Source organism: Myiozetetes cayanensis, unplaced genomic scaffold, assembly GCF_022539395.1.
Source record: "Myiozetetes cayanensis isolate MyiCay16 unplaced genomic scaffold, myiCay2020 scf1, whole genome shotgun sequence".
Lineage (NCBI taxonomy): Eukaryota > Metazoa > Chordata > Aves > Passeriformes > Tyrannidae > Myiozetetes > Myiozetetes cayanensis.
The window spans coordinates 95,885,150-95,912,532 of record NW_026086604.1 but is presented as its reverse complement, the minus strand read 5'-3'; the positions used below and the strand labels follow the sequence as shown (position 1 = coordinate 95,912,532).

At 36.8% G+C, this 27,383-nt stretch overlaps 1 protein-coding gene across 2 annotated transcripts in view; it reads right to left on the bottom strand.

Moving 5' to 3' along the window:
- Positions 1–27,383, bottom strand: part of LOC126635222 (solute carrier family 12 member 7-like) — a 67,647-nt gene that overhangs the window by 4,127 nt on the left and 36,137 nt on the right. Inside the window, exons 12-23 of one of the 2 annotated variants that reach the window (XM_050306262.1) lie at positions 25,312–25,486; positions 23,343–23,461; positions 22,559–22,657; positions 20,583–20,702; positions 18,755–18,859; positions 16,489–16,657; positions 13,741–13,936; positions 8,146–8,315; positions 7,867–7,998; positions 6,108–6,215; positions 3,043–3,159; positions 689–870 (exon numbers count right to left, since the gene is read on the bottom strand). In XM_050306262.1, the coding sequence (XP_050162219.1) occupies positions 689–870; positions 3,043–3,159; positions 6,108–6,215; positions 7,867–7,998; positions 8,146–8,315; positions 13,741–13,936; positions 16,489–16,657; positions 18,755–18,859; positions 20,583–20,702; positions 22,559–22,657; positions 23,343–23,461; positions 25,312–25,486 (1,692 nt within the window). The remainder of the gene's footprint in view (positions 1–688; positions 871–3,042; positions 3,160–6,107; positions 6,216–7,866; positions 7,999–8,145; positions 8,316–13,740; positions 13,937–16,488; positions 16,658–18,754; positions 18,860–20,582; positions 20,703–22,558; positions 22,658–23,342; positions 23,462–25,311; positions 25,487–27,383) is intronic. The other variant, XM_050306255.1, reaches the window with a different exon arrangement.

Sequence of the window (27,383 nt, the reverse complement as noted above, 5' to 3'; positions counted from 1 at the left end):
GGAAATACTTAATATAGCAAGACTTACATATTTGCACAAGTTTTATAATTCTTTAATTTACAGGACGAGGGCTGAATGTCCATTTAAAAATCACCAACAACCAGCAAACAAACAACCACAAAACCAACCCAAAACATCCCCAACAACCAACAACAAAACCCAATAAAAAAGCCACCAAAATCAAAACAATGCACACAATAAAACACACTCAAAAAACATCCACCCAAAACCGTAAGTTAAATGTGTTGAAAGACTATCTGTTTCTTTGGTACTCCTTCTAGTCCAACAAAATACAGTAAATAAGACATGGATATATACAGTACTTTGTCACCCACAGGAAGAGAGTAAAACAAAAGTTATCATTAAGCATTTTTATATACATGCTTTCTGGTACAATCTATAAATTGAGTTTACAATCTGAAATCTGTTATTTAAGCTTCACTCACTACATTCCTGTGAATGACTCTTTGAAGTCACTATTATTTCACCCAAGTCCATGCAATTTTTCTAAGGCTGGCATTTAAGTGAAGTGCATAAAGAGATTATTTTGTAATTCAGTTTTAAATAAACCAGAATCTCTTAAAAAAACAAACCCTAGAAAACAACAAAAATAATCAAATAAAAAAATCCCACACATTAAAATACACACAATGAAACACAAAACTCCCAACACCATAAGTATACTTACGGCTTCATGTTGAAAACATCTTTAAAGCCAGATACATGTGGATCTTTGTTTTTATGCTTTTCAGCTGCGAACTTTTCTTTAGTCCAGGTCATATGCACTTTTTCTGGCACAGCAGCAGCCACACTTGCTTCAACTGCTGGAGCAGAGTGTGAGGCAGTATTTCTATCATGGATCAGCTGGGCCTAGTCACAAACCAAATAATCATCCCAAGATCCAGTCAAAAAGAGCATTTGTGAATTACACATTATTAAAATTTTGAAAAGGAATTTCACAGCAGTGGAACAAAAGCTACAGAAAAATCCACCTTACTTTGCAAAACAAATGCAAGAGAATTTCACTTCAGCATGAAGTGAAACTGCTTGTAAAAATGTACTAATTTGCAGGATTACATCTGACCTAGAAGATTATTTTTGTAATGAACTAAAGTTAGGCTGAATCTCAGCAGATGGTATTTTATTTACACCAAGGTGTTTTGCCAGTGAAAACTTAAAAGCCAGTGCTCTCATTGTTCCCCAGTTATTTTCTCAGATACTGCTGTAAACATTGTCCATTTTGCATGCCTTTACCTGAACTATCACATGACTATGAACTCAATATGGGACTTGCTATATTGAAGGCTAGCTATAGATTTAATTATTAGGTTACATTATTTATGCATGCAAGGGCATACTACGTAACAAAATCCAATCAATATAATCACGAAGGAACCTTCTCTTCCCTTCTAATAGTAGAAACTCAAATCAACTTCAAGAACTTAATATTATTCTTCCCACATGCATATGCAATTCTGTGTTCTTCCTTTTCCATCCCCCTTGCTCCTTTTAAGGAAAAAGGGATGAAATATTTAACACATTACTTTCCCTCATAATACTTTGTCCATAGGCTTCTCTATTTCCATAAAATGCAATAAAAATACAGTACCTTAGACTCTTAAAATTTTAAGTGAATTGGTATTTGGGTGGGGAGGATTCTTTTCGGATTTTGGGGCTTTTTGTTTTGGAGGTGGCATTTCTTTTTTCTGTGGTCTTGTTTGTTTGTTAAGATATTTAACAGTTCTGAAAGCTATTCAGAGACTTGATAAATCATGAGTTGAAGCTCCTGTTCCATTTGGGAACCTCAGCTATTCACATCAGACATAGTTACGTCTCTCCACATATATGATGATTCAGAAGAATTGATTTCACTCAGGCCAATCAAAAGCATGAATAAAAACCAAACAGATGAGAATATTACTTTTGATCTCTGAACAGCCATTCCTCTAATGGTTCACAAACTGTAATTGCAGCTGGTTTTAAATGCCTTAGAGTTTCTCTGTATTCCCTAAATTATTTCCCTAGTCCCTATCCTTGAGGATTCCCAAATCCCAGAGTTCAGTTCTGAGGTTCGCATAAATATCTATTTGTTTGACGGTCTTCCTTTTTCTACAGGTGATTAAATCATGAGTCAAGATCACAAATTTGAAGTTACTGTGAATACAGTTCTATCATGAGAATGAAAAAAGCTAACAAATACATGTCAATACTGTAAATACCATGCAGCAGTATCCAATGAACTAAACTTTCAAAGTAACAACCATAAGATGAGTTCATTACAACTATGCTTTAGTAGAAGATAATCCGCCATTTTTAGAAAGACAGTGAGGCCAAGAGAAATTCTGGACCTATGACACGTTTCTAAAAATCCAAAGATAATCAAAAGCACTTTTTTGTTACTGCTATTTTGATACCAAATTAAAATACATGAAACACATGTTGTTCTCATACTCCATGAAGAGAAACACAAAGGTATACAGCACTTCTACAAACTAGGCTACACATCCACAGATATGAGCAACACTTCAAGTGCATCCTAAAATCATTGATTACATCAGTCCATTTCCTTTCAGAAATCCATGCAGAATGTAGTAATGACATTTATGGTTTAATGATGGCTTGCAAATAAGCATAGAAATCTCCTTAAATGACCTAGTATATCAAGACCATCTCCCAGAAGCTTCAGGACTTCAGTACAGGAACTATAAAGGAAGTCAATAGCTTGTGAAAGCATGAAATATGCTTATCAATGAAACATCCTGCTTCTGGCCCTTAAGAAAAACAGGCACTCTCAGAAATACACTTCTTTTATGGAAAATAAGTGTGAGAAAGATAATGCAGTTCATGTTGCAGAAACATCAACTAGAGTCAAAAAAAAAACCAGCGCAAGATAACGAAATTACAAAAATAGTTAAATTAAAATTTATGAAGAACTGCTCCATAATGAGTCATTAAGTTGTTCATGTGTAGTTCAGTTTGCAATAGTGGCACTTCAAGTGTTGCAATGGGAAAATATGTCTAGCCAGCTCTATGTCCAACTACCTCCTCCTCTTGATAATCATTAGTCAGCAGGGCCTTGGCATCTTGGCCAATAGACAGTGGACTGGAATAGCTTTTTCTTCTGATTGAGCCTCGAGACTCATCAGTGATGCTCTGAATCTGGGACAAAAAGGTTACCAATGACAAAAAAAAGGTCTACAGAAAGAAAGCAGATGATCATATTATCTTTCTTTTAAATAGATGAGATATGGTATCACAGCTTAAGAGGCTCTTTTTTAAATGTTTAGTAGTTAATTATTAAGTCCCTTTACAGACGTTTGTGAAAACATGAAGCAAATTGAGTCCAGGCTATATAGGAAGCTCAAATATTCACTTGTTTCGTGAGGGTCACATCCCTTCATATTTGTATTATATTCAGATGATTTTATTTACCTACAATCAAAAGTATGAAAAAATTTAAGCATGTGAAAAACCTACTTTCTAACTCTATAAAACAGTGATTCACAACCTAGAACTCTGTTCCTCACCTGCATGCATCCAAATTTTTGCCAATCTTACCTAACAGTACAACACCAACAATGTGGTGGCGGAACGGATAATTACCTTCTCACATGTCCCACTACCACTGCCTGGCCCAAGAGTCCTTACTCAGGATTAGCCAGAGAAAGAAGCCAACAACCACCAGAAAGGGAAGCAAGGAAGTCAGTGAGGCTCTACATTTTCTTTCATCTTTGTAGCGCTATTGTCAAGTCAAATAAATAAATGTTTGGCAGTTGCACCTAAGTTTATCTTAAGCTTTGAAGGCACGTGTTATATTTACACTTGAACAGAAACAAATCAACCAAGTTTCTCAAAAAAGAAAACAAAAATTTGATGAGTTCCTGATCCCCAATTCTAAAAAAAAAAAAATCAGAGGCAAGATCAAATTAGTTCTATTTTTAAAAAGTGACAGAAGAAGGAAGGGTGAGAGTGTTGGCTCAGGGATAAAAACATGCCTGTGAGGGAAACAGTAGAATACTGTACAGAAATAAATTCTCCTTTTTGAGAAGGTTTGACCCTTGTTTGAAGGCATATATACACAAAAGTGAGGTTAAAGTGCTAATCTTGGTGGTAACAGGAAAACAAATTACACTTACTATACAAAGGTTATATTTGAATGTCTGAAAACAGAAAATGCAAAATAAAGCAATGCTAATTTGAACCAGTGATACTAATGAAATAAAAAAAACTGGAGGGGATGTCTCAGCTCATTTAAGAGAAGATGATCATATTAAGAAAGGGCCTGGCACACTGAGTGCATATACTCAACTCACAGCTCCAGAGGAAGTGATGGCATAACTAAACCACTTTTTCTGATGAAAATATAAAAGAACAAGGTAGATTTAGATATCCTAATCAGAAAAACAGATGGATGTGACTTTTATTCTTGGACAAGGCAGTAAGTATGTACTCATGATTCTTGGAATTATCAAGGATTTTACTTCAGACCATTAAATAAATTCAGTGGTATTTTGAACATCTCAGATTTTACCCTGCCTGATATGAAGGAACAAACAGAAGCTATGATGGCAATGGTTACACGCAGATAAAATGAGTAATAAAGAAAGAAAAATATAGGGAATAGAATCACTAGATTAATCGTTCTAACTCCACTGGAAAAATACTACTGTTCAATAAAGAAACAGTAACACTGAATAAGTTGGACAGAAAAGTTTGGGATTTTACTGAATGGATGTTAGGCAGGTTCAAATAAAAAGAAAACTACCACGACATGTGCAAGAAAGAGAATTTACAGCAGCTCATTGCTATAGGAATAACAGGTATCTTTAGCAACCTTAAAAAATATCCTTTTAAGTGGAAAAATGAAAAAAGCGAGAGAAGAGGAAAAATAAAAAGAAAAAACCCTAAAAAAACAAACCACTTGGACATGTAGGATTAAAACCAAAAGGAAAAGCCACAAGAAAAAAATCTAGCTGTTTTACAAATGAGCAGTTAAACAGAGTAGAGCTTTTTTGTTTGGCATGGAAGGGAAGTAATTTTATGTGATGGCAAAGCCAGAGCATTGACTATCTTTTACATCATTAAAAAGCATTGATAATAATAAGAAAAGGACTTTAAAAGTTACAAATATTCATGAAAATACTGTTCATGAAGACTGTCCCTCCATGTAAAATTGTAAGAATAGGGGAGCAGCAAACATAGCATTCCTATCTTGATATTATATAATCATAGGTTTGTTTGCCTAATTTTTAGTTCCAGAAAGAAACTGGCTGATCCATAAAACATTTAAAATGCAGAAACTAAAAAAACAGTGAGATTTGAACAAATTTGTATAGTATTGTTTGTATCATATAATATTGTGTGTTTGTAACACACATGAGGAGTGGTTGAGGAAGCTCAGGTTGGTTAGCCTGGAGCAAAGAAGGCTCAGGAGAGACTTTCTCCCTCTATTCAGCTACCTGGAAGAGGTTGTAGTGAGGTGGGGGTTGGTCTCTTTTCCCGAGAAACAAATGATAGAACAAGGTCTTAGGTTGTGCCAGAGGATGTTTAGACTGGACATCAGGAAAAATTTCTTCATGGAAATGGTTATCAAACACTGGAACAGGCTGTCCAGGTTGGTGGTTGAGTTATCATCCCTGGAGGTATTTAAATGATGTGTAGATGTGGCACTTAGAGACATGGCTTAGTGGTGGACTTGTCTGTGTTAGGTTAGTGGTTGAACTCAATTTAAAGGTTTTTTCAACCTAAACGATTTTATGATTCTAAGACCAAATCTCAATCAAAGCTAATCAATACAGTTGCATTATCATGAACCTTAGTTATTGATGTCAAGTTTGGAAATGCTCTGAATATATTCCAAATTGATGTTCAAATGTTTTGCTAATTAATACTTGCACTCATCTGAAGGAAAACTCTTAACATCTTTTCACATAAAAAATTATTTCTTTCCCCATATTACTTTAACCTTGCAAGTGAAACCAGTTGTAGAGAAATACAGAATGCATTTATGAAATGTTCTGACTAGTTAGAAACTGATTAGAAGGCACCACCAAGAAATACTACTTTCAGACTTTTCACAGAACATCTTGTCAAACCAAAGTCCCTACCTCCCTTTCCCTTTCGTTCTTTGACAGTTGCATCTGTTTTAGCATCTGAGATCGCTGTTCCATCATAAGTGTCTTCTCATATGTGAATGCAGAAATATCGTTTTCAAACTGCAAAAGAAATTGGCATTAGAAACACCAGAAGAAAAGTACTACTTGGAAGAACAACATTTAGACAGTGTACCACATTCATTCCTGTATTCATTCAGTCCTGGATGTATTTATGGCATCAGAGTAAAACGAAGCATATAACTGATCAATCAATTCTGTCCTCGTTCTTAAAGCTTAATCTTCAAACAGCAATTTCACACAGTGAACTATCCTACCATAACAATATGATTGTGGTTTCATCTAAATTTTAGGTACTTGGAACAGACTTTCCACTAGTTTGTTCCAACTAGATTGCAAAGTGAGAAAGAGTTGAAAGCACTTATTTAAACTAAGTCTGCATTGCTGCCACCTAAGCATGTGTGCACACTTGTTTCCTTAAAAAGTGTCCAGAGGCACAACAAAATATATTCTCTTTTCATCAGTGAGAAATGTTCACAAACAGAAGCAATTAGGAAGAAATTACAGTATATATTCTCACATTGGCTCAAAACTAAAATACATTGTAAAAATCTCTAGCAGTCACCTGTGTTGTCACTGACTTGTGATATGTCTCTTATCCTTTGGGAGATCCTCAGGATTAAATATTACCCAGATAAGAAAAGAATAAATACTAAGTACTTACGTATACTGTATTTGCTCAAAATCCAACCAAGGCTGAGTCTTTTTATGGCATTCTGTTTGCGTTCTTTTAACTGCACATGCCACAGCATTTAAAATTTTTATACTTAGTACTCTAAGCAAAGAACATTAAAATAAATCAAAGGATTTATCTTACTTCCTAGTTTAAAATACTAACTAAATTTTTCATAAGTAACTTAAACAATTTTAAAAATTTGCTTTATGGTTGATTAGCATGATAAATCTTTTTGATAGGTTTTGGTCATTCTAGGAACTAGTGGTGGTAGAAGTTTTGAACCAATTGACTCATCCTCATGCCACTTCAGAATGAGTAAAAATTCTGGTGTTATTTTTTATCATGTGTCTTACTTTGGGCATTATGCTGGTCACCTTTGAGTGCTGGAAATGAAGTCCTTGGTTGCCAAAAAAAGTGGGCCTAGACAGACTACAGCTTTAGTCCTTTCTCTTTAGCAGTTTACAACCCATACTTAAAAGGGGAAAAAGGTTACAAAATTAATTTTGTCACTGACTGACTTGTGAATCTTTAGCTACACAGTCTTGTTGTTCAGTCCTGGCTGAGGCTAGCAATGCCAAAAACTGACACACTCCCATTGGAGCCTAGGGATTCCTTATTCCGGACAGATAGTCATATAGCAGTTGGAGACATGGACATCTCTCATCTCATCCTCTCTCACGACAGATGTCATGGCTTATTAGATTAAGCACATTCAGCCTTCCACTTCTAAAAATTCAAGTTTTTTCCCTCCAGAATGAACTACCTCTATGGACTAGGCCTCATAAATAAAGTAAGCATTAATAAAAATCAACTCAAATTCTACTTGACAAACCCATTAAAGTCACCACCACATACACTATCATTGTGACACAGTAAGATGCTTAACTTCTTGTTCTTGGTGGGACTGTGATCTTTGCATTTCTATATTTGGGTTAACATCTCTTCATCTGAAAAAAAGCTAAATCTGTTTTCCCAAGCTTAGACCCAGTTGCACCTTAAAAATATGTAGTAACATACCATTTCAACAACTTCCACTTGAGCATTCAGTCTAAGATGATACAAGAACATCTGAAGATCCTTCTTCATTTGAATGCTATTATCATCCATTTGAGCGACAGTGAAAATACGCATTTTACATTTTCTCCAAACCTATAAAAAGATACATTATAACAATCTGTAACACTGTGATTGCTATCCACGCATAATTCTAACAGAGTGAAGGAGTATTTAATTTGAAATGCTTTGAACCATTCATTGCTACAAAATGAAATCCCAGTCATTTTCTGTTGTCCTTGCCTTGTGCTGTCGAAGGAGAAAAGGCAGTAACATCAGCATACCACCATCATGAACAATCCACCATACATCTATGTTTCCTTCAGTAAAACGTTCTTGATTTGTTGGAAATAAGTCAATGTTTTTAGCCACCAAAAGTGCTTGCTGAGCTGCTGTTGTTTCTCGTACAGTATCTGCAAGGGAAAACAAGACATTTAATCAAGAACTTCTAGTTTCCATTCACAGTTTTTGTTTTTGTTTTCAATTCAGAATCCTAAACACTCCCAGACTATACTGAAGCAAAAAAGGAATATCCTGGCTGTCTTGGCTCTGGCCAGTCCAGGGTTAATTTCCTGTGGTAGTCAGGAGGGGGTGTGGCTAAAACCCAGAAGTTATTCTATACCACCTCACATCATTGCCAAGGGCAGGGTGGAGTCTCTTATCAAGGAGAAGGGGCTTTTTCCAGTCCAGTAAGCATGGTGCTGGTTCTGAGCCAGAGAGAGGGGTTGGGTGGTGCCGGTTCTGAGCAGTAAGTAGGGGTCCGGTGACACTGGTTCCAACCTGGAGGGAGCAGATGGAGCGGCATGGCTGTGATCAGACTGAGCTCCACAGTGAGCATTTTTGCATGTGAATCACTATTTCTTCTGTATATTTTTCTGTTATTAATATTTGTTGCTGTTACTGCTCATTTCCCTATCTCATTGCCATTTCCAGTAAATTGTTCTTCTCTCAACCCACGATCTTCACTTTTTGTGCCTCAAGTTCTCCTCTCCAGCCTGCCACAGGGGAGAGGGGGCGAGTGAGCAAGCAGCACCATGGTTTGGAGAGTCTCAGTGGGAACACTAAATTGGGGAGTACCATTCCTAAACTACAACTGTCTTTATTTGACATCCAATGTCGGGCACGGAGAGTTGAGATAACAACAGATCTACCCAGAGTGAGTTATAAACAAATTTGATCCAAGAATTTATTGTATTAGGTATGGTCACACGTCACAATGTCACAATGTCGCTTGGTCTGTTCCTGTGGGTGTGGTACCTAGTCCTATATATATATTCCCATATGTTCTCCTGGTGATGATATTTCTTCAGAGTAGGGAGAGGGATCAGGATTGCTTTGTTGCTGTACTACGTGTTATCAGTTTATGACATGATAACATCAAGGGCAATGAGGTCATTTGGGATGTGTATTCAATGTTGCTCTCCTACCTTTATCTCAGATGCAACCTTTGGGAGTCCATTAATAGTCATACCCAGTCTCTGGGGAGGACAGGGGAGGATGCTTTTCCCCAGCTTTTCACCTCTTTTTCCTCCTTCAGGTCCATTACAGCAGCTTTTGAGAATTTTGAATTCCATTTGGGTATTAAGGAAAGCATGTCCTTATTGCTAAGTCTACCAGGTCTCCTCAGTGCAGTCTACAACATATTCAGAGTCAAGAAAGATTTCTATGGAGGTTATTCAGAGATTTGTCCCAAGGGTGGATAGGTATGAGCGACATAGAAGGTGGGAAAAATGGCCCAGCTTTGGAAGGATTATATGCTCCAATGGTTTAGAAGTTCACCCCAGAACAACTACAGGACCCTGACAACGTGACAGAATATTTGAAAGAAAAATGCTGTGGTGTTTGCAGCAAGGTGCGTAGTTATGCACTGTGCTGGGCCCTCACTACTATTTATCTGACAGTGCTCAATACTAGACAGCACTTTCAGAGAGAAGAGGAGGAAAGCAGACCAAGAGGCATCCTGGCCACTAAAACTGCAGCTGAGCCAGAGGAACATATTCCAGAAGCAGTTGTGCCTATATAGAAGACAAAATCCAAAAAGCAATCAGTTCATTTAGTGATGGATGAAGAAGAAGCAGGGCCCTCACAACAGAAGGAAGAGGCAGGGCCAGAGATAATCACCCAATCCCTATCTCTGGGTGAGCTGTAAGATACACAAAAACATTTTAGCCACCAATTGGGTGAGACCCTGATGACCTGTCTGCTCTGATGCTGGGATATTGTGGCTCATGATATAAAACTAGATGCTAGTGAAGCCAAGCAACTGGGATCTCTGCCCCAGAATGTGGACACTGACAAGGGGATTGGTAAGAAGACAGAAACTCTCAGCCTCTGGAGGCGACTCCTGTCCAGTGGGAGAGAAAGGTATTCTCATAATGATGATCTAGTAGTGCATGCAGGTAGGTGAAATGCCATGAAGCAAGGTATCCAGTACCTGAGAGAATTAGCTGTGCTAGAGGTAGTCTATAGGGATTCAAATAATGAATAGTCCCCTGTAGATCCAGATGAGGTCCTACACAACCCCTGTGGTGGAAGTTTATAGAGAGCACACCCTCACTGGATACCAACTCAGTGGCATTGATGTCATGGAAAAGAGGGAGAAAAAAGAGTGCTTCAGGTGACAACCAGACTCCAGCAATATTAAGCTCATCTTTTTTCCTCCCTACCTACCTGCACCTTGGCTGTGGAAAGACTGTTCAAGACTGCAGAAAGATTTGAAATATTTAAGCAACTCCGAGAGGAAATGCCCCATGCCCCACCAGTACAGAGTCTCTGCTATTGGGAGCAAGCACGCCCTGGCTCAAGAGAGAGATTAAGCACCATGAGGTAATCTGTGATTTTACCTGCATAACTACATAGAAGACATGAGGAAGTGGGATAGAAAACCCACCTCTGCCCTAGCAGCACAGGTATGTATGAACAACAACCACCACAGGAAATTCTTCAAGGATAAACACTGGTCCAGTTTCCAGTGGGCAAGTCCTCAGACAGAATACAAAGGCTGATGTTACTTCCAATCCTCCTGAAGTTCATATTTACAAGAAGTGAGCAATGAGTACTATGACCAGGACTAAATGGGCCCTGCCTCCAGCCAGGTGGAGGAAAGGTACTGTGTGGATCTGATGGTCTGACACATCAGACCCACAAGAGTATATATCAGGCTTTAGCTGACACCAGTGCACAATGTACCCTGATGCCATCAAGATATGTAGGGACAGAATCTATCTGTATTTCTGGGGTGGCAGAGGGATCCCAACAGTTGACTGTACTGGAAGCTGAAGGAAGCATAGAAACAAAAAGCAAAAACATCCCATTGTGACTGGCCCAGAGGTCCCATGCATCCTTGGCATAGATTACCTCAGGAGAGTATTTCAAGGATCCAAAAGGGCTTTTGGGATATCTGCCATGGGGACAGTGGAAATCAGACAGCTGAATACCTTGCCTGGTCTCTATGAAGACCCTTCTTCTGTGGGACTGCTGAGGGTCAAAGAACAACAGCTACCGGTCACTATCACAACAGTGCACTGTTGAAGTATCACATCTACCATTGCATCTCCCATCCAGGAGATGATTTGTGAACTGGAGATCAAGACAGTGGTCAGCAAGACTTGTTCACCCTTTCACAGCCCTATGTGACCGGTGCACAAGTCCAGTGGAGACTGACAGTAGACTATCATGGCCTTAATGAAGTCACACCACCACTGAGTGCTGCTCTATCAGACATGCTGGAACTTCACTATGAACTGGAGTCCAAGGCAGCCAAGTGGTGCCACTATAGTTCACTTTTACTTGGAGGGGTGTGCAGTACACCTGGAACTGACTGCCTCAAGGCTGAAAACAAAGCCCCACTGTTTGCCATGGACTGATCCAGACTGCAGTAGAAAAGGGTAAGGCTCCAGAACACTTGCAATACATTGATGACATCATCGTGTGAGCAACAGAGCAGAGGACATTTTTGAGAAAGGGGAGAAGATAATCCAGGTTCTCTTGAAGGTTTTGCCGTAAAGCAAAGTAAGTTCAAGAGACCTGCCCAGGAAATTCAGTTTTTAGGAGTAAAATGGCAAGATGGACATTGTCAGATGCCAATGAATGTGGTTAACAAAACAGCAGCTGTGTCCCCACCAACCAGCAAGAAGGAAGCACAGGCTTTCCTAGGCACTAAGGAGTGGCTGAGGTCACTTGGTGTATTCAGTCTGGAGAAGACTGAGGTGACACGTTCTGAGGAGGCCCCACCATATAGTCAGCTACCTGAAAATGAGAAGTGATACACTCTCTTTATTGACAGTTCCTGCTGTATTGTATGGATCCATCAAAAATGAAAAGCTGTTGTATGAGTTGCAGAAGCTATTGAGGGACAAGGTGGATCAAGTCAGGTTGCAGACCTGAAAGCCATCCAGATAGTTTTAGGTATCACTGAATGAAAGAAATGGCCAGTGCTCTACCCATACATTGACTCATGGATGGTAGCAAATGCTCTGTGGGAGTGGCTAGACCGATGGAAAAAGACCAACTGGGAGCACACAGGTAACCCCATCTGGGCTGCTGAACTGTGGCAAGACACCACTGTCTGGGTAAAGGAGTTGGCTGTGAAAGTACATTATACCAAATGTACACATAACCAAGAACTGGGCTACTGAAGAACATCACAACAACAGACAGGTGCATTGGGCTGCCAAGATTAAAATGTCTCAGGTGGATCTGGACTGGCAACATTTCTGGCTCAGTGGGCCCATGATGACTCAGGTCATCAGGGAAAAGATGCAACTTACAAATGGGCTAGTGATTGAGGGGTGGTCTTAACCACAAACAGTAACTATGGAGTACTCTAGATATACCAGCTCTGAACTCCTGATGCAGCTTGCAACCACCCAACAGCACACCAGCTTTCCTGCCCTGGAAGACATTTAGGACAGACAGATACCCAAAGTCATGGACTAATGAACCCAACAGAGTTCCCAATGGAGGGGTGACCAGTGACTACAGAAATTATATTTGTGCTTGTATATATAGCTATCTCTGCGTGTGTATGTATATATACAGATGTACATATTTGGAAGGTGTACAATCTGGACATGACATAGATGGCATAGAATAAGGGGTGGATAACGCCTTGGTTCCAGCCAGGACAGGGTTAAGTTTTGCAGTAGCCAAGAGGGGGTGTGGCTAGGACTCAAAGATTGTTCTATATCACCTCATGTCATTACTGGGGGGAGGGGGAAGAGTCTCAATGAAGAAGAAGCAGTTCCTTCCAGTCGAGGAAGTGTGGTACCAGTTCTGAAGCCAGAGGGAGTAGTCAGGTGGCACCAGTTCTGAGCAGGAGTGAGTAAACAGGGTGGCATGGCTGTCGTCAGGTTAAGCTCTGCGGTGAGCATTTCTGCACTCTGTCTTTTGTACTCTTCTTTTAGTAATTGTTACTAATATTGTTGCTGTTACTGTTTATTTTCTTATCTCATTGCTGTTTCCAGTAAATTGTTCTTATCTTAACCTGTGATCTTTACCTTTTGTGCCTCCAATTCTCCTCTCCAGCCTGCAGCAGGAGGGAGGAGTTGGGGAGAGTGAGTAAGCAGCAGCATGGTTGGAAGAGTCTCAGTGGGAACACTAAACTGGGGAGTACCAATCCTAAACCACAACACTGGATTTAGTGACCAAGCTGCTTAGGAGAAGAAAAAGCAAAACCATGGTTGAAGAGGGCTGAGAAAACCCACTCCAAATAAAATCAGATATGGGGAAATAGTCTATTGTCTGACAGATGTTCATATCATATTTCTTCCACACAGCAAGTATGTTAGTTACACAGTTGAATAAAAAATGCAAAGGATAAAGTCAATAAATACATACCAACAAAATTTTTCCAGGAGAAACGATTTTCTGTCTGCTTCCATGACTGTGGCCATGCCATTAGTACTGTGTTGTGCTTCATCCCTCCTAGACCAGCTGACTGAATCAAATAGGATATCCCATCTCTGAAGCTAGGAGACACAACAATCTGGCAAAATCCTTTAGTCTTTTCTACTCCCATTAAGGCCTTAACATTCTGCAAAAGAAAGATAACACATGGGAAAATACAATCATCAACACTTATAGTAAACACCAGAAGGAGCAACAGCACTAAATAATAGTAAAACTTTATCAACAACGTATAACATCAAGAAATCATTCATTCCAAGAGAGTGAACATTATTCCGTGAAAACTAGAGTCCAAAACACTATCTCCCCAAAAGACAACACACACAGTTTTTTCATTGTTTTAATTATTCAGCCTTTTATTTCCAAAGAAGAATGAACAAGACATGAGTAAAAACTCATTGATAAAGATAAATAAAGTAACACTGCTTCAGGTAAAAGCAAACCCACTGACTGACAAAGCAACATATGGTTGGAATGACAAGTTCTTTCTTTTGGAATTGGAAGGGTTTGGAAAAGTGTGATGTCAGTACTTTAGAAGAACAGGTTGCCAAAGCTCCTTAGACACCTTTGACATTAAGAGGCTGATTATTTATCAGCTCCCAGCATGGAAAAATAGATGTGTAGAAGACAATTGGAATCACGGTCTAAATAATGACAAGATAAACAGATCAGATTAAATATCCCACACCCCTTTAATTTCAACATGGCTCTCCTTATTTGAACACTGACAAACATGCAGACACATAACCAAGTAATTTAAAAGAAGCATTCAAAATGGTATCAGGGTTGACTAGGGAACATCAGCTTTGGCATTTACGATTTTCTGATTAAATAATCTTAACAATTCCATCATTATCAATTACTTGTGTGGGAGATCTGCATGGTTTCAGAAGGAAGAACCAGTACATCAATATTTGGAGTTTTAGATGCACTAAAATTCCTGTCAAAAATCACCAGAAACATCATCACAGTATGCCTGGCACTAACGTAGTGTGGCTTCACATCAGAAACTGTTTAGTAGAGAGAAAAGTCTTTAGAGAATCTGCTAGCAAAACTAACAAGTCTTTCTGTGCAAACAGTATCTATGAAGGTATATCAGTTTAAATAGATACTTTTCTCTTTTGAAGAGATAGCCAGCAGAATCTTGATTCCTACAGGACTCCTAGAAACACCTTCTAGTTTAAATTTTCCAGAACTAATGAGGCCTTCGGATGCTCAAACTTCTACAATTCCTCTTTATTTCCATTTTAAAAGCAATAGTTTCCTGAGTCTTAACAGCAGGTCTAACTTCTTAGAGATCCCATGGATTATGCCTCCCTTAAATTCATTCCTTTTCCATCTCTCAGAAACATAGCTGACTTTAAGTTAAGCCAAGTACAGCTAACATTTCAAATCCTCGTGGGAAAACAGTTTTTGTTTAAAGGGGTTATTTTCATTCTATTTCAGAGTCCCGATTTGTATTCTCTGTCTTGTTTTCTACTCACCCATGTTGATAGTAAGAGCTTAATAATACTACTTTCACAATGTATCAATTGCCAGACTTCTCCCACCATGTTTTCAAGCTAATTGCTCTCATAAAGCTTTTTCATAAGATATCTGATAGATCACCTATCTGGCTTTATACTTTGCTATTTCAAAAACCACTATGGACAAGCCTGAATACCAAGAGGGAGAAAAAAGAAACAGAGAAAACGGGCAGTTACCTATGTTAAATCCATTTCAACATCTCAAATTTTAGAGATATAAGGTCTGAATAAATCACAGGTGTTTTTACACAGCTTTGTAGACTACTTGGATCAAAATAATAGACATATCAATTGGTACCCTTTTGATCAACACTGAAAAGGTTAACCTAATATGGAAGATATAATGGCAATCAAAACCTACTTTTGGATGTTTTATTCAATAAAATATGGGAAATACGGAATTTTCTCCAAATGTTTCCCGATTCCATAAAAATAGGAGTAGGAGAGTTCACATAGGTAAGCAAATACAATTTCTATTATTAAAGAAACCGTCAAATTAAATTCACTTCTGTTTGTAAATTAGTTTATTAACTTACATTAATTAACTGTAGTTAGATGTCATCTTGAATTACATGACACCTATTATTTTTCCTACTTCATCCTACCTTCCCCAGAGACATAAGATTAACAGGAAAGAAAAAAAAAAAGAGAGGATCTCAAGAAGGCTGCTATTCACACTTTTCCAGCAAAGACCGCTCCTAATCCTAATTTTGCTATGTATTTCTAGAACATAGAAAATCACATCCTTAATACTGTATTATGCCAAACATCTGCATTTGTTAGTTTAATCTTAAATTTTTGTTCAATATATGCAATATGCTTTCTTTATAAGGTAATTTGTTAAAACTCTATCATTTGTGGGCTTTTTTTCAAGAATGTAATTTGATTCTAAGACGAGGTCTCTCAATAGTAAAGAAAATAAAAAGCTAAGAAGTAACTGCATTGTCTCATCCTACTGGAGAATTTTATAAAACATTTTGCTATGTACACCAACCTCTTTTATAAAATCATTGACTATGATGATAGCAAAATTAGATGCTTTATTCAATATTATACAACAGTTTCTTTTAATTCAATATATGAATTACCCAAATCCAGATGCAACATTTAAATACCAATGTAAATTACAAATATTGTAATGTCTTTTACATACCTCTTCAGCTTTCTGAGTTTCTGTACATTTATCTAAGTAGATTCCCTGAAGAACAGAGCCCACGATAGTCAGTCCTTTACCAGCCTTCAACTGAGAGGTGAAAGAAAGCAATCTAGGGTGTTTCACTAACTGCTTATTATCCAAGTTTAACAAGACTAAAAGTTGAGGTCTGCCAAACAAAAAAATGACAAAAATAACCAAACTAAAAAAAAGTTAAGCACACACATATTCATAAGCAAGGATGAATTGGAAAATTAAAATTAACAATTAATAAAAGTAGACTAAGAGCTGAATTCAATGGAAAACAGTCAACTATTAAGCAGGGAAGCCATAATTTGTAATAGGAACAACACTTTAGGTACAGAATACCTACATAAATCACCATACCATCATTCTGAGAAGCTCCCTCAAAGAACTGTTTTACGAAGAATATTATTGAATCAAAGTTATCACCCTTCCATTGTCATCTAGTACAACCTCCTGCTTGAAATGACTAAACAATGAATGCACACCACATTGTTTACAGCTCCATGCAGTTAGATTTTGAAAACTTCCAGAAACAGAATAAATCACCTCTGGGTAACCTCTTCAACATTTAATTATTTTATCATGTTCTCTCATTCTCCTACCATATACTTCTGTAAAGAATCTTCTCAGTAACCTTTGCATATTTACTAGTTAGTTAGAACAGCTTTTAGCTTCCTCTTCAGCCTCCTCCATTCTCAATAAACATAGTTCCCCTCAGCCTCTCCCCACCAGAGATATGCTCCTGTGCTCCAGCCATCATCTGTGGTCCTATCCACTGCAATTTATTGATGTCATTCCTATACTAGAGCATATAAACCTGGATTAAAAATTCTAGATTCATTCTAAGGGGTGCTGAAAAAAAAAGGAATATTATCTTCCAACATATATCCTTCACAACTGTCTATGCTCCTGTCGATGCCATCCAGTATGTCACTGACAAGACACACTGCTCGGATTACTACCAGGAACCATGAGTTCTTTTCACCAGAGCAGGTTCCCAGTCTTGTATCACTCCACTGGACATGCCTGTGCCAGGTACACCCTTCTGGATTTTTATGATCTTATTGACTTTTTCCCCTACCTGCATAGGTCCATCCAAAAGGACAGTCAACCCCTTAACTATACTGATAAGTGCCCCAAATTCAGTTGCAATGGCAACTAGATAAGGATGCATTCTATTTCCTTTAATCAATATCCAATCTGTTTATTCTTCCCAAACCAACATTTCATACTTTTCCTGTCATTTCTCTTTATCCAATGAAGATTTGGAGCATACTTCCCACCTCAAAACTAGGCCACTTTGAGATGTAACAAGACCATCCCGTTCTAGCAATTACATTGACACAACAGAAGGATAACCGGAGCAGTCAGATTTTTAACAGGAATGTCAACACTACATTATATTGATGCCTCTGAGATGCCAAGTTCATCAGTCCCAAAGACAAATGATAAAATAATGCCATTACACTGAAGGGCAACAGAACATTGCATGTGCATGCACCTGGCATCACTGAGCAGTGACTATAATTTAAGTATCACATTACATTCATCAGAAGTGACAATGTGCAAATGTCCTTCTGTTTTTTAAATGTTAAATAATTTTTTACATTGGCTTTGAAGAAAACTGATAATTTAAGAAGTAAATAAAATACACTGCAAAAATAATGGACACCTAACTTCATTATGTATAAATGGCCAGTAAATGTGAGATTTTGTTTTAATGATATCTAAGCAATTTAGAAAGTGTTATTATTGAATAAAGCTAGATAAAAGAAAGAATGTCCCAAAAATGGATTTAAACTAATAAACGATCCTTCATATACTTATACAATGTATTTCAGATGGAACACATGCAGAAGCAAAAAAAACACACTTAAGGAACTGCAGCATTTCTTCCATAGAGACAGTGAGACTCCAGGATACCTGTTCCTTTGGATCTGAAAAATCTATAAATAATCAAACATTAAAATTATTCTGCACTTTTGAAAACCATGTCAACAACCCCACGAATTTAAATTGGAGTTAGTTTGCCCACATTTCCTGCAAAGTTGATTACATGCTGACCATAAGCTGCATTCCGTTGCAGTAAAATACTATTGCAATGACATCATCACCATGCCCAAGTTAAAACTCTATTTTAATGGTGAATTTCACTTCAGCCACTAGCTTTACCAGCAGTATTCCCAATACATTTACATATTTCAAGAATTATGTGACCTTGGAAAGTGTAGGACTCTACCTCCAGTTCTTGGTGTGAGGAGGACCGTCTTCCACACGAAGCAAAGCATAGCGAGCTGCGTTCAGAGACAGTCCTCGGATTCCATCACCCCATTCTTTTTCCGCTCTTCAGGACACAGAAGAGATTCAATTAACAGAATCCCATTTATTTATAAAAAGGAAGTATTTTTTCTCATGTGGGGATTAATGGGCATAAAAAAAGATCACTTTTTTTTGCATAAATGCATGAAAAAAAATTGTCTTGCAAATTTAAATCAAGATTGAAGACTAACCAAGGTGCTTAAAGTGATTAACCAAGGTGACTGAAGACTAACCAAGCAGTTCCAGGTCCCTTCAAGGGAATTTTTTCTCAAGTATTTATTTACTATGGTCTTATTCATACTTCAAAATCATTTTTGTAATTGTGACAGCTACTTAAGTTGCTTTTTAGCACTAGAATGAATAAGTGAAGGCTACTTAAAAGGAATTGTTTTAAAGCAGCAAAATTAATAAGTGAAACTTGACTTTGAATGGATTAGTGTAATCTATCTTCCCCTCAACACCACCACAGCTTTCTCTACTTCCTTTCCTTCCCAGCTTCTCTCTCAGATAAGCCTAAAGGTCCATCCACCCTCCTTTTTAACCCACTTTTAAACTTCCCTAGTTTTTTAAACTCCAGTCCTTTTGATTCCAGTATTAGAATACTGAAGATTGAAAGTGGGCAGGAGGGTGGGTTCTACTATGACAAGGGGTTCAACTCCTTGCCCACCCTCCCACTTATGAATTAATGAATTCTCACTGAACTCTACTACCTCTAGCAAAGCATCTCTTTCTACAAGGTAAATGTCCTAATATGTGCCAACATTTGTAGAGCCTGTATACAAATTTGGAAGTATGTAAAATTTTCTGTATGTGCATGCCTATATACACACACAGAACTATTACCATTTGATCTGACTTCCTTGCTAAAATGGGGAAACTAATTTCCTTATTGTTAACCCACTAAATAGAGAAATCCAGGAAAGCATCTAATCTGGAAATGGAGATATTAGAAGATGAAGAATCCACAAGGGGGAGTGATTTATACCAGCTGATCCACTTAAGACCTACACTTAATCAATCATCAAAACAAGCAGCCTTGCTTCAGTTTCCTGCTCCAAGACCTTACTATTTTTTTTCAGCATAGAGTGTATTTCCTTTGGAAAGGATAACATGTACATTACACCTCTAGTGTTTGTATACGTTGTTTAGGTGGGGGGTTTGTGTTGCTTGCTGGTTTAGTTTTGATTTTGTTATGAACTCAGCATGCTTTTCAAGTCTCCTTCTTGCTCAGCATTTCCTACAGCTGTGAGCTGTCTCAAATGCAATACTGCAATTTAAAGATTATCTAAGCCCTCAGAAAACAGGTAATTTTCAGTGGATTCTCTTTATGGTTCAGTAAGATTAAATCTAAAAAGTGCTAAAGTCCACACACAAAAAAAGTAGAGTTTGAGCTTCAGCACAAAATAACTATAATGTAACAGTAGTAGTAGCTGTAATAGTAGCTACTTGATATTGAGAGGTGATGTTCTTTAAGTACCAAAACTTTACACCATCATCTCTGCTCCAATGACAGTTTCCCAGCCTTATTGGGTCTTATTTCAATTAGTTCTGGCTATTGAGAAGTTTGAAAAAGAGTTTCCAAAGGAATTAGGATCTAAAAATTACAACACTTAACAGAGATAGAATCTTACCTTGTTTCAAGGAATAGTCTGAATTGTATTAGTTCAGTTGTATCTATTTTATACAAAAGTGCTTTTTGCTGATTGTTAAGATATTAAATATAGAATAAATAAGATATATGGTCTTACCCTCTATATTCTATGTATTTGTATATACATCCTGCGATTAGCATGGCAATCAAAGCATAGTACCAAGAGCAAATGAACATCAAGGCAAGACATAAACTCATCCCCAGGAATGAAAGAGTCCTAAAAGAAACCATTTTTTTCCATTTTTTTAAATAGGCATGCAAACGTTCTACAAAGTCAATTTCTTATTTAAGTTAACTTCCAGAAAGGCCTTTCTTCTTCAGAGGTCATTTTATAGTTACTATAAATGTAAAAATATACTGTCCCAATTTCAGATTATTACAAAAAAAAACACATTCTGAACCTTTGTGTGACACAAATAATACAACTGAATTAGATATAACAAATCAGTGATGAAACTCTATCAGTACCAAATAAGGTCAGTTTCAAAACATAATACTATCACTTACTTACTGATGATTTGAATTTAAGCTAAAAAAATTTCAAACAGTAATAAACAACATTGTTTCTTCCAGCAAAAATAGTTGATTACTTTAAATTCAATTTGACTCATCAGTTCTATTCTTCACTTCTGTTGTGGCCTGTCTGTTAGGCATTAATACAAGAGAGTGGAAGAGAATAAAGAAGAGAAGGCTATAAAGAAAGAATAAACTGAAAAAATTACAGAAGCATTTTCAGACTAAAATCTGTATGCCTGGTTTGCCCACACTACTATCAAAGATTAATGTAAATCACCTTAGAATGGACAGTTTTGTGTATACTTCTAGTCACATACAACACCCCAAATTACTTTTCACCCACTTTCCAAATTAGAGCTAGCTTTCACTATATTGACAAAGAGTGTCAGCAGACACAACTTTTCTTTGGTACCTTTAGTTTACTTCTTTAGTACCATGCAAGCATCGAGTCCAGTTATAAACTAAGGGAATGCTTTCTACCTGTTCTTGAGGATGTCAGTCTTGTAGTTTGTTTAAAAAGAACAACAGCTGCTCTTTCATGCCTGAATTACTGTAAGACTCTACTTTCACTTAAAAAAATAAAATCCCACTCCAGTTCCAGCCAAACATTCCAACACTTGCTTTGGCTGTAAGTAGTCACACAGTGAATCAGCTAGCTCACTGATCTCTCTGAGAAAAACAAAAAGGAATTGTTGCCAAATGTATATTTGGAGGGTTAGGTGTCAAACTAGTGTGTGACTACTGAGCATATTCAACAAGTTTTTACAAAGCTAAAACCGTGACATTTCATTTTCACTCAAATAATAAGCAACTCTTACATCCTAGAATCACACCAGCTTACCTCCTATATATTCTAGGTTTTAAGGTATTTCAGCACTAAAACCTCTCAACAGAATTACTATTAATTAAATTATGTATTTTTAACATACAGTTTAAAAAAATCAAGAAGTTTCCCAATCTTAGTTTGAAATGTTTAAACCCTTAAGTCGTTAAAAAAAAGACTAGACAAACCCACACCCTCACCTTTAGTATTATTGACCTTTACTGACTTTGTTAAGTTTTCTACTTCAGTTATAAAATGCAACATCCAAAGCATATTTTAAAACCAGTGATCATACCATCAATGAGCCAACTGAAATATATTGAATGAAAGTTTTTTGTACAAGTTGTGGTTTTGCATACTTTTTGCATAACCAAAATGAAAATTGTCTCAACCTTTCCAAATATTTTCATCAGTTCTTGTTATTTATATATAAAAGACACATTATATGTTTTTCATCCTCATTTTCACATAGGTCTCTTGCCTTATAAGCAATATAAAATGTCATCCTGTAAGCCCTTCACAAGCCATCTACATTAGCTACATTTTCATGATCAATGCTATTACTAGCACTATTCCAAACACATGAAAACAAATGTTGCTTTTAAAGTATTCAGTGCATGAATCGTAACTCATTTAAGTCAGAAAGGAGATTTTGTTTAATTATTGCAATAAAACCAACAATTTAGGGCTGTATAGTTACTTTTAACTATTCTGAGTGAAGAAATATTCCCTACCAGTGGTAATACTTGAAACGAGGTCTCCAGTTGGGAGTTCGTAAAAGTGTTTGAACTGCACAAGCCAGATTCACAAACATATAGCACATGAGGAAAAACCTGTTAAGAACAAAAGAGCATTTTCCAGTAAGAAATTAACTAGACAGATGTGCATTAAAACAGTGAACACAATCCAAAAAAGTGTAGGAAAGTGCCCATTTTCCTGTACACGGTGTTCACAGTGACCAATAGAACAAAAGACATAAATTAAGAATACTTATAGAATATTACACCTCAAAATAGTGTATTAGCATAATATAGGGCCTCAAACAAATATTTCAGAGACAACATAGCAAATAACTGACAATCATGGTGTATTGTTTTTGGCTGGGACAGAGTTAATTTTCTCCATAGTAGCTAATTTGGTGCTATGTTATGGACAAAGTCAGTAAAATAAAATTCAGTTCATATCCTAAAATATTAAATGGTTTTGTCTGTCTCTACTAGATGCACTTGACCTAAAATAGGAGAAATTTTGATTTTAAAATCCTTATTTCTTTTAAAGTTGAAGATATTTTTATTAGCATTCAAAAACTGTCACATAAAAAGTTTTTTGTGCCTGGAAAAATAATCCCAGCCAGAACATTTTGCTTTTTCATATTACCTACAGGATCAAACAGGAATATAATTTGCTAGAAAACAAAGTCTAACATGTTTTATTTAAACAAGAAAAATAATTACCTAGTTAATTTAAAAATAAAATACAATTTAACTTGAGAACACAAACCACCACATTGATACTTACATTGAAAGAATTGGTGCTACACTGTCCAGTGAGGCTATCAAAATTCCTATTTCACAAATACCAGCAGTGAGGAGCAGAGCCCAAGTTGGTTCTCCATTTGCTTTTCCGTGACCAAATATCTAGTTCAATTCAAGTAAACAGTAAGATTAGGGAAAGCTGTTCATTACACAGTTATGAACTATGGTGCAGACTGTGAACTAACTTACTTACTTCTAACTGGAACTGAAAGTAGTCATTAGTTACAATGGACAATAATGCCATCTATACTATGAAAAGCCAAAACTAAAATTGCAAAACATCCCATTTCCAATGTGAAATATTTTTACTAAAGTAAACAATGACTACGTAACATTAATGTCCTACTACAGCTGCTATTGAAATATTCTCAAGTAAATTAAAATCCGTATGCATGAGAGATTTATGCTTAGTAAAAAGCTAATATAGTTGAGGGCAGTATTTTTTGTAACATAGAGATCAGGTGTCAATTCAGTACTTATGAAAATAATACTGACCTTTAAAGAGGACTTGGATAAACCTATGATCCTACATATAGCCCTACCAAAAATCATTTTGTTTGTGGTAATTTTCTTTGTGGAGAATTCCATCCAGCTATACTGGTGACAGATGGCAAAATGCTTCACCTCAAGTTCCAGCTGTACCTATTCTCCTCCCTACTCCTCCAGTCAATTACAGAGATGAAGCCCTAATTCATTCTCCATACTGTCTTCTTCCCTTAGCTTTCTAAGCTTGTAATCCATCGATTTTCCTACCATAATATTAAAATCCCTTTTCTGCTCATGTTTCAAGTCTTTTGGTTTATTTTTTTATATATGTCATACTCTTGCTTCTGTATTAATCTTCTTGAATTAATTTCCCTGTCCATGCAGCAGCCATACCACTCCAAAACTGCAAGCACACCTCAAGTCTCAAATCTCTCCTTAAACATCCTGTTTCTCTTTGATTCCCTTACTCTCACTTTCCAAACCACAAATTTTTTCCTTCCAGTTTTCACTCCTTTCAAATCTAACCCTGATAAGGTGCAATCATAGTGTCATCCTCTCACTCAGTACCAAATTTTTACTTCAGGTAAAAGTGAATTTTTTTGCTTGTCTCTCTCAATACTACCCAGCATTTACAACTTATTGCATTACATCCCCTTTCCACTGATAAGTCGAACTCCAACACCACTCAGTACTCCAAGCCAAGCATACTTAGTGTATTTACTTTCTGTTACAGATACAGATAGTCTTGCAAGGCTTGAGGTAAGCTTTCAAACTTCTCCACAGAGATCACAGCTTTGCTCTCTAGACACTATTCTTTTTTGGAGTTTTATTTATTTATTTATTTTTAACTCAAGTCTAGTCATCTAAGTTTTACAGAAGCAGCCCAGCAAGAATTCTCTCCTCCTCTTTTGTTTGCCAGTTCCCTCACTTCAAGAAAAATCTGATTTATTTCTTTTTAAAACATGCTCAGAGATGTTGGAAAAAGCTTGATGTTTGGAGTCATGGGATAGAATTCTATTGTTACATCTTTGTTGACTCTATTTAGCTTATAAAAATGAATAAAAATTAGAATTGTATCTCTATGACATGAGAAGTATTATGCAGTTCCACGGTGAGATGAGATCAACTCTGTTCACAAATACAAGTTGTAAACACAGCCAGGAGTCAAGAAGTTTAGTTGTTAGTTGCATCTTAGTTCATTTATTTTTATTTATAGAAGGCTTGTATTCTCAGTTTGTAACTACTAACTTTATGTGTAAAAACAAATATAATTAAATTGCATTGCACAAAAATATTGAAGCTTCAACTTTGCCCTACAATAGCCTCATCTATTATCGTACCCAAACAGAACCGAGCTCCAAATCTTTTCCTCACGGTTCCATAAAAACAGCAGAAATTACGCCTCTTTTTATTGGTCAAAATAGAAGGCACATTTGAAGCACTGTAAAGACAAAAACAAATCTCACTTGAATAAATGGTACAATGCCATCTCTTGCAATGGCCTGCAATAGACGGGGTGCACCAGTGAGACTCTGGAGACCAGCACCACACGTTGAAAAGAATGAACCAATCACAATAACCCATGGAGAAGGCCAGGCCAGTGTACCAACCACTAGATTTCCATTAACTGCTTCTCCAAACCTTGGGAAAGAAGAGGAGAAACAAAAATAATTTTAAAAAAATCACTAAGCATTAAAATAACTTTTACTATAGTTTCAGTGCCCATATTTCAATCTTTTGGACAACAGAAATTTTAACAATAAACACCATGTTACAGTATGAACTGTAGGATTTTCCAACCAAGCAATCTCTCTTTATTCTGTTATTAAAAATAAAACATTATAATTGCTTCACACTGGGTGCTGCCTCTAAGCAGACATGCAGCCATTATCAGGTATTTTGGCAAACTTTACAGAATTAACAGCAATAGCAAGAGTATGCACATATGTATCTTACAGATTCTTGTGACAGCTAGGAAATAGAGTCTGTTCTACAAGTAATAAAATGTATACAGGTATAACCTGGGGCATAAGCAGGTGATTCACAAAACAAATAGCCTTTCCTTTTAACAGTGTGACACTGACATACAGACAAGTAACTAGAGAAATTATTAGACACAACCATCCGAAGTTTTGCGCATCTTCTGACTCTTGTGCTACCTGATGCAATTTTTAAATTACTATGGCAAATAAATGGGTAGAAGTCAGGAAGAGGTGCTTTCATTAGTCTTGATTATCCCATGTAATACTACTTCCCTGTTTCTAATTTTTTTTTCTTGTCATGTAACTTAACTTTATGCTATTTATGGATGACTTGAGTAAACAAACAAACGGCAATTCCTCACTCAACCCCCTTTCAAACTGACATTTTTGTTTTAAAAGCAAGTACGCTTCTTGTAGTTCATCTTACTTTTGTCAGGAAGCAACCAAAATCCCTATTAAGACTATCTACACTGCAATACCATAATATTTTTTCCCAATTTTTTCAGATTTAAAAAAAAAAACCAAACACTAAAGAAAAGAAAAAGTTGACAGACAAAGAAAAATTAAATGCTTTCTCTCTTTCAGACCTGCTTTTAAAACAGGGTCAAGAAACACTATGGGAGAGCCCAGCTGGTTCTGGGGTCTCTGTGTAGCTGAGAAATCGAAGATGGAACGTCTATGCCTGGCAGGGTGTCAGCCATGGACAAAAAAGACTGCGACACAGAATTCCTGTCAGGAATGCTGACTCATTGTTATTAGACATGCGCAGATGTATGTCCAATTGTGAGTTATTTATGTTACTGACAAACCAATTGTGCGTGTACATGTGTCACCGAAAACTGTATAAAAGTAGCTGCAGTTGCTGCAACAAAGAGTTCCTGGTTTCCTGAAGCTGTGTGTCGTTCCCACCCCAACCGCGACAAAACACAACAACAAAGTTAACATAATAAGCCAGTGTCCAAATTATTGCATATGCCCAAGCCTGGATGCGTGACTACATACCATTTTCAGCAGATGGAAAAAGATGAAATCACATGTTCAAAATTACAGGAGGAAAAAATATACTTCTCTGATAACATTTATATCAACTGCACATTTATTCTTAATTCAAATTCTAATGCTTGTGATTTAATTAGACACAAGGTAGGAATAACTTGAAGAGATGAAAGAAACACTGAAAGATGTACAATCTACTTTTTCCCATTGCAGATATAACCACCATAACAGAGAAAAAAAAAAAAAACACAAAAAACAGTCTTTAAACAAAACTAAAAAAACTTTACTGTTACACTGGATTTCAGCCAAACAAGCCAAACAAGAACTGGCAGCACTGTAAACGAAAGTTCACAGATTCAAAGCTCCTGCTACAAGGTAAACTACTCTAGTGAAAGATCAGAGCTTGCAAAATTCCACACTCCCCTGTCCCAGTAAATTTCAAATATGTTACTTTCAAAAATGTGAGTTTATAGATATTAGCTCTCCTTTAATTTCTAATTTCAGAATTTATTTACTATTTCTTAGGCAGTTTGATTCAGTTTTTATATCTACTTAGAAGA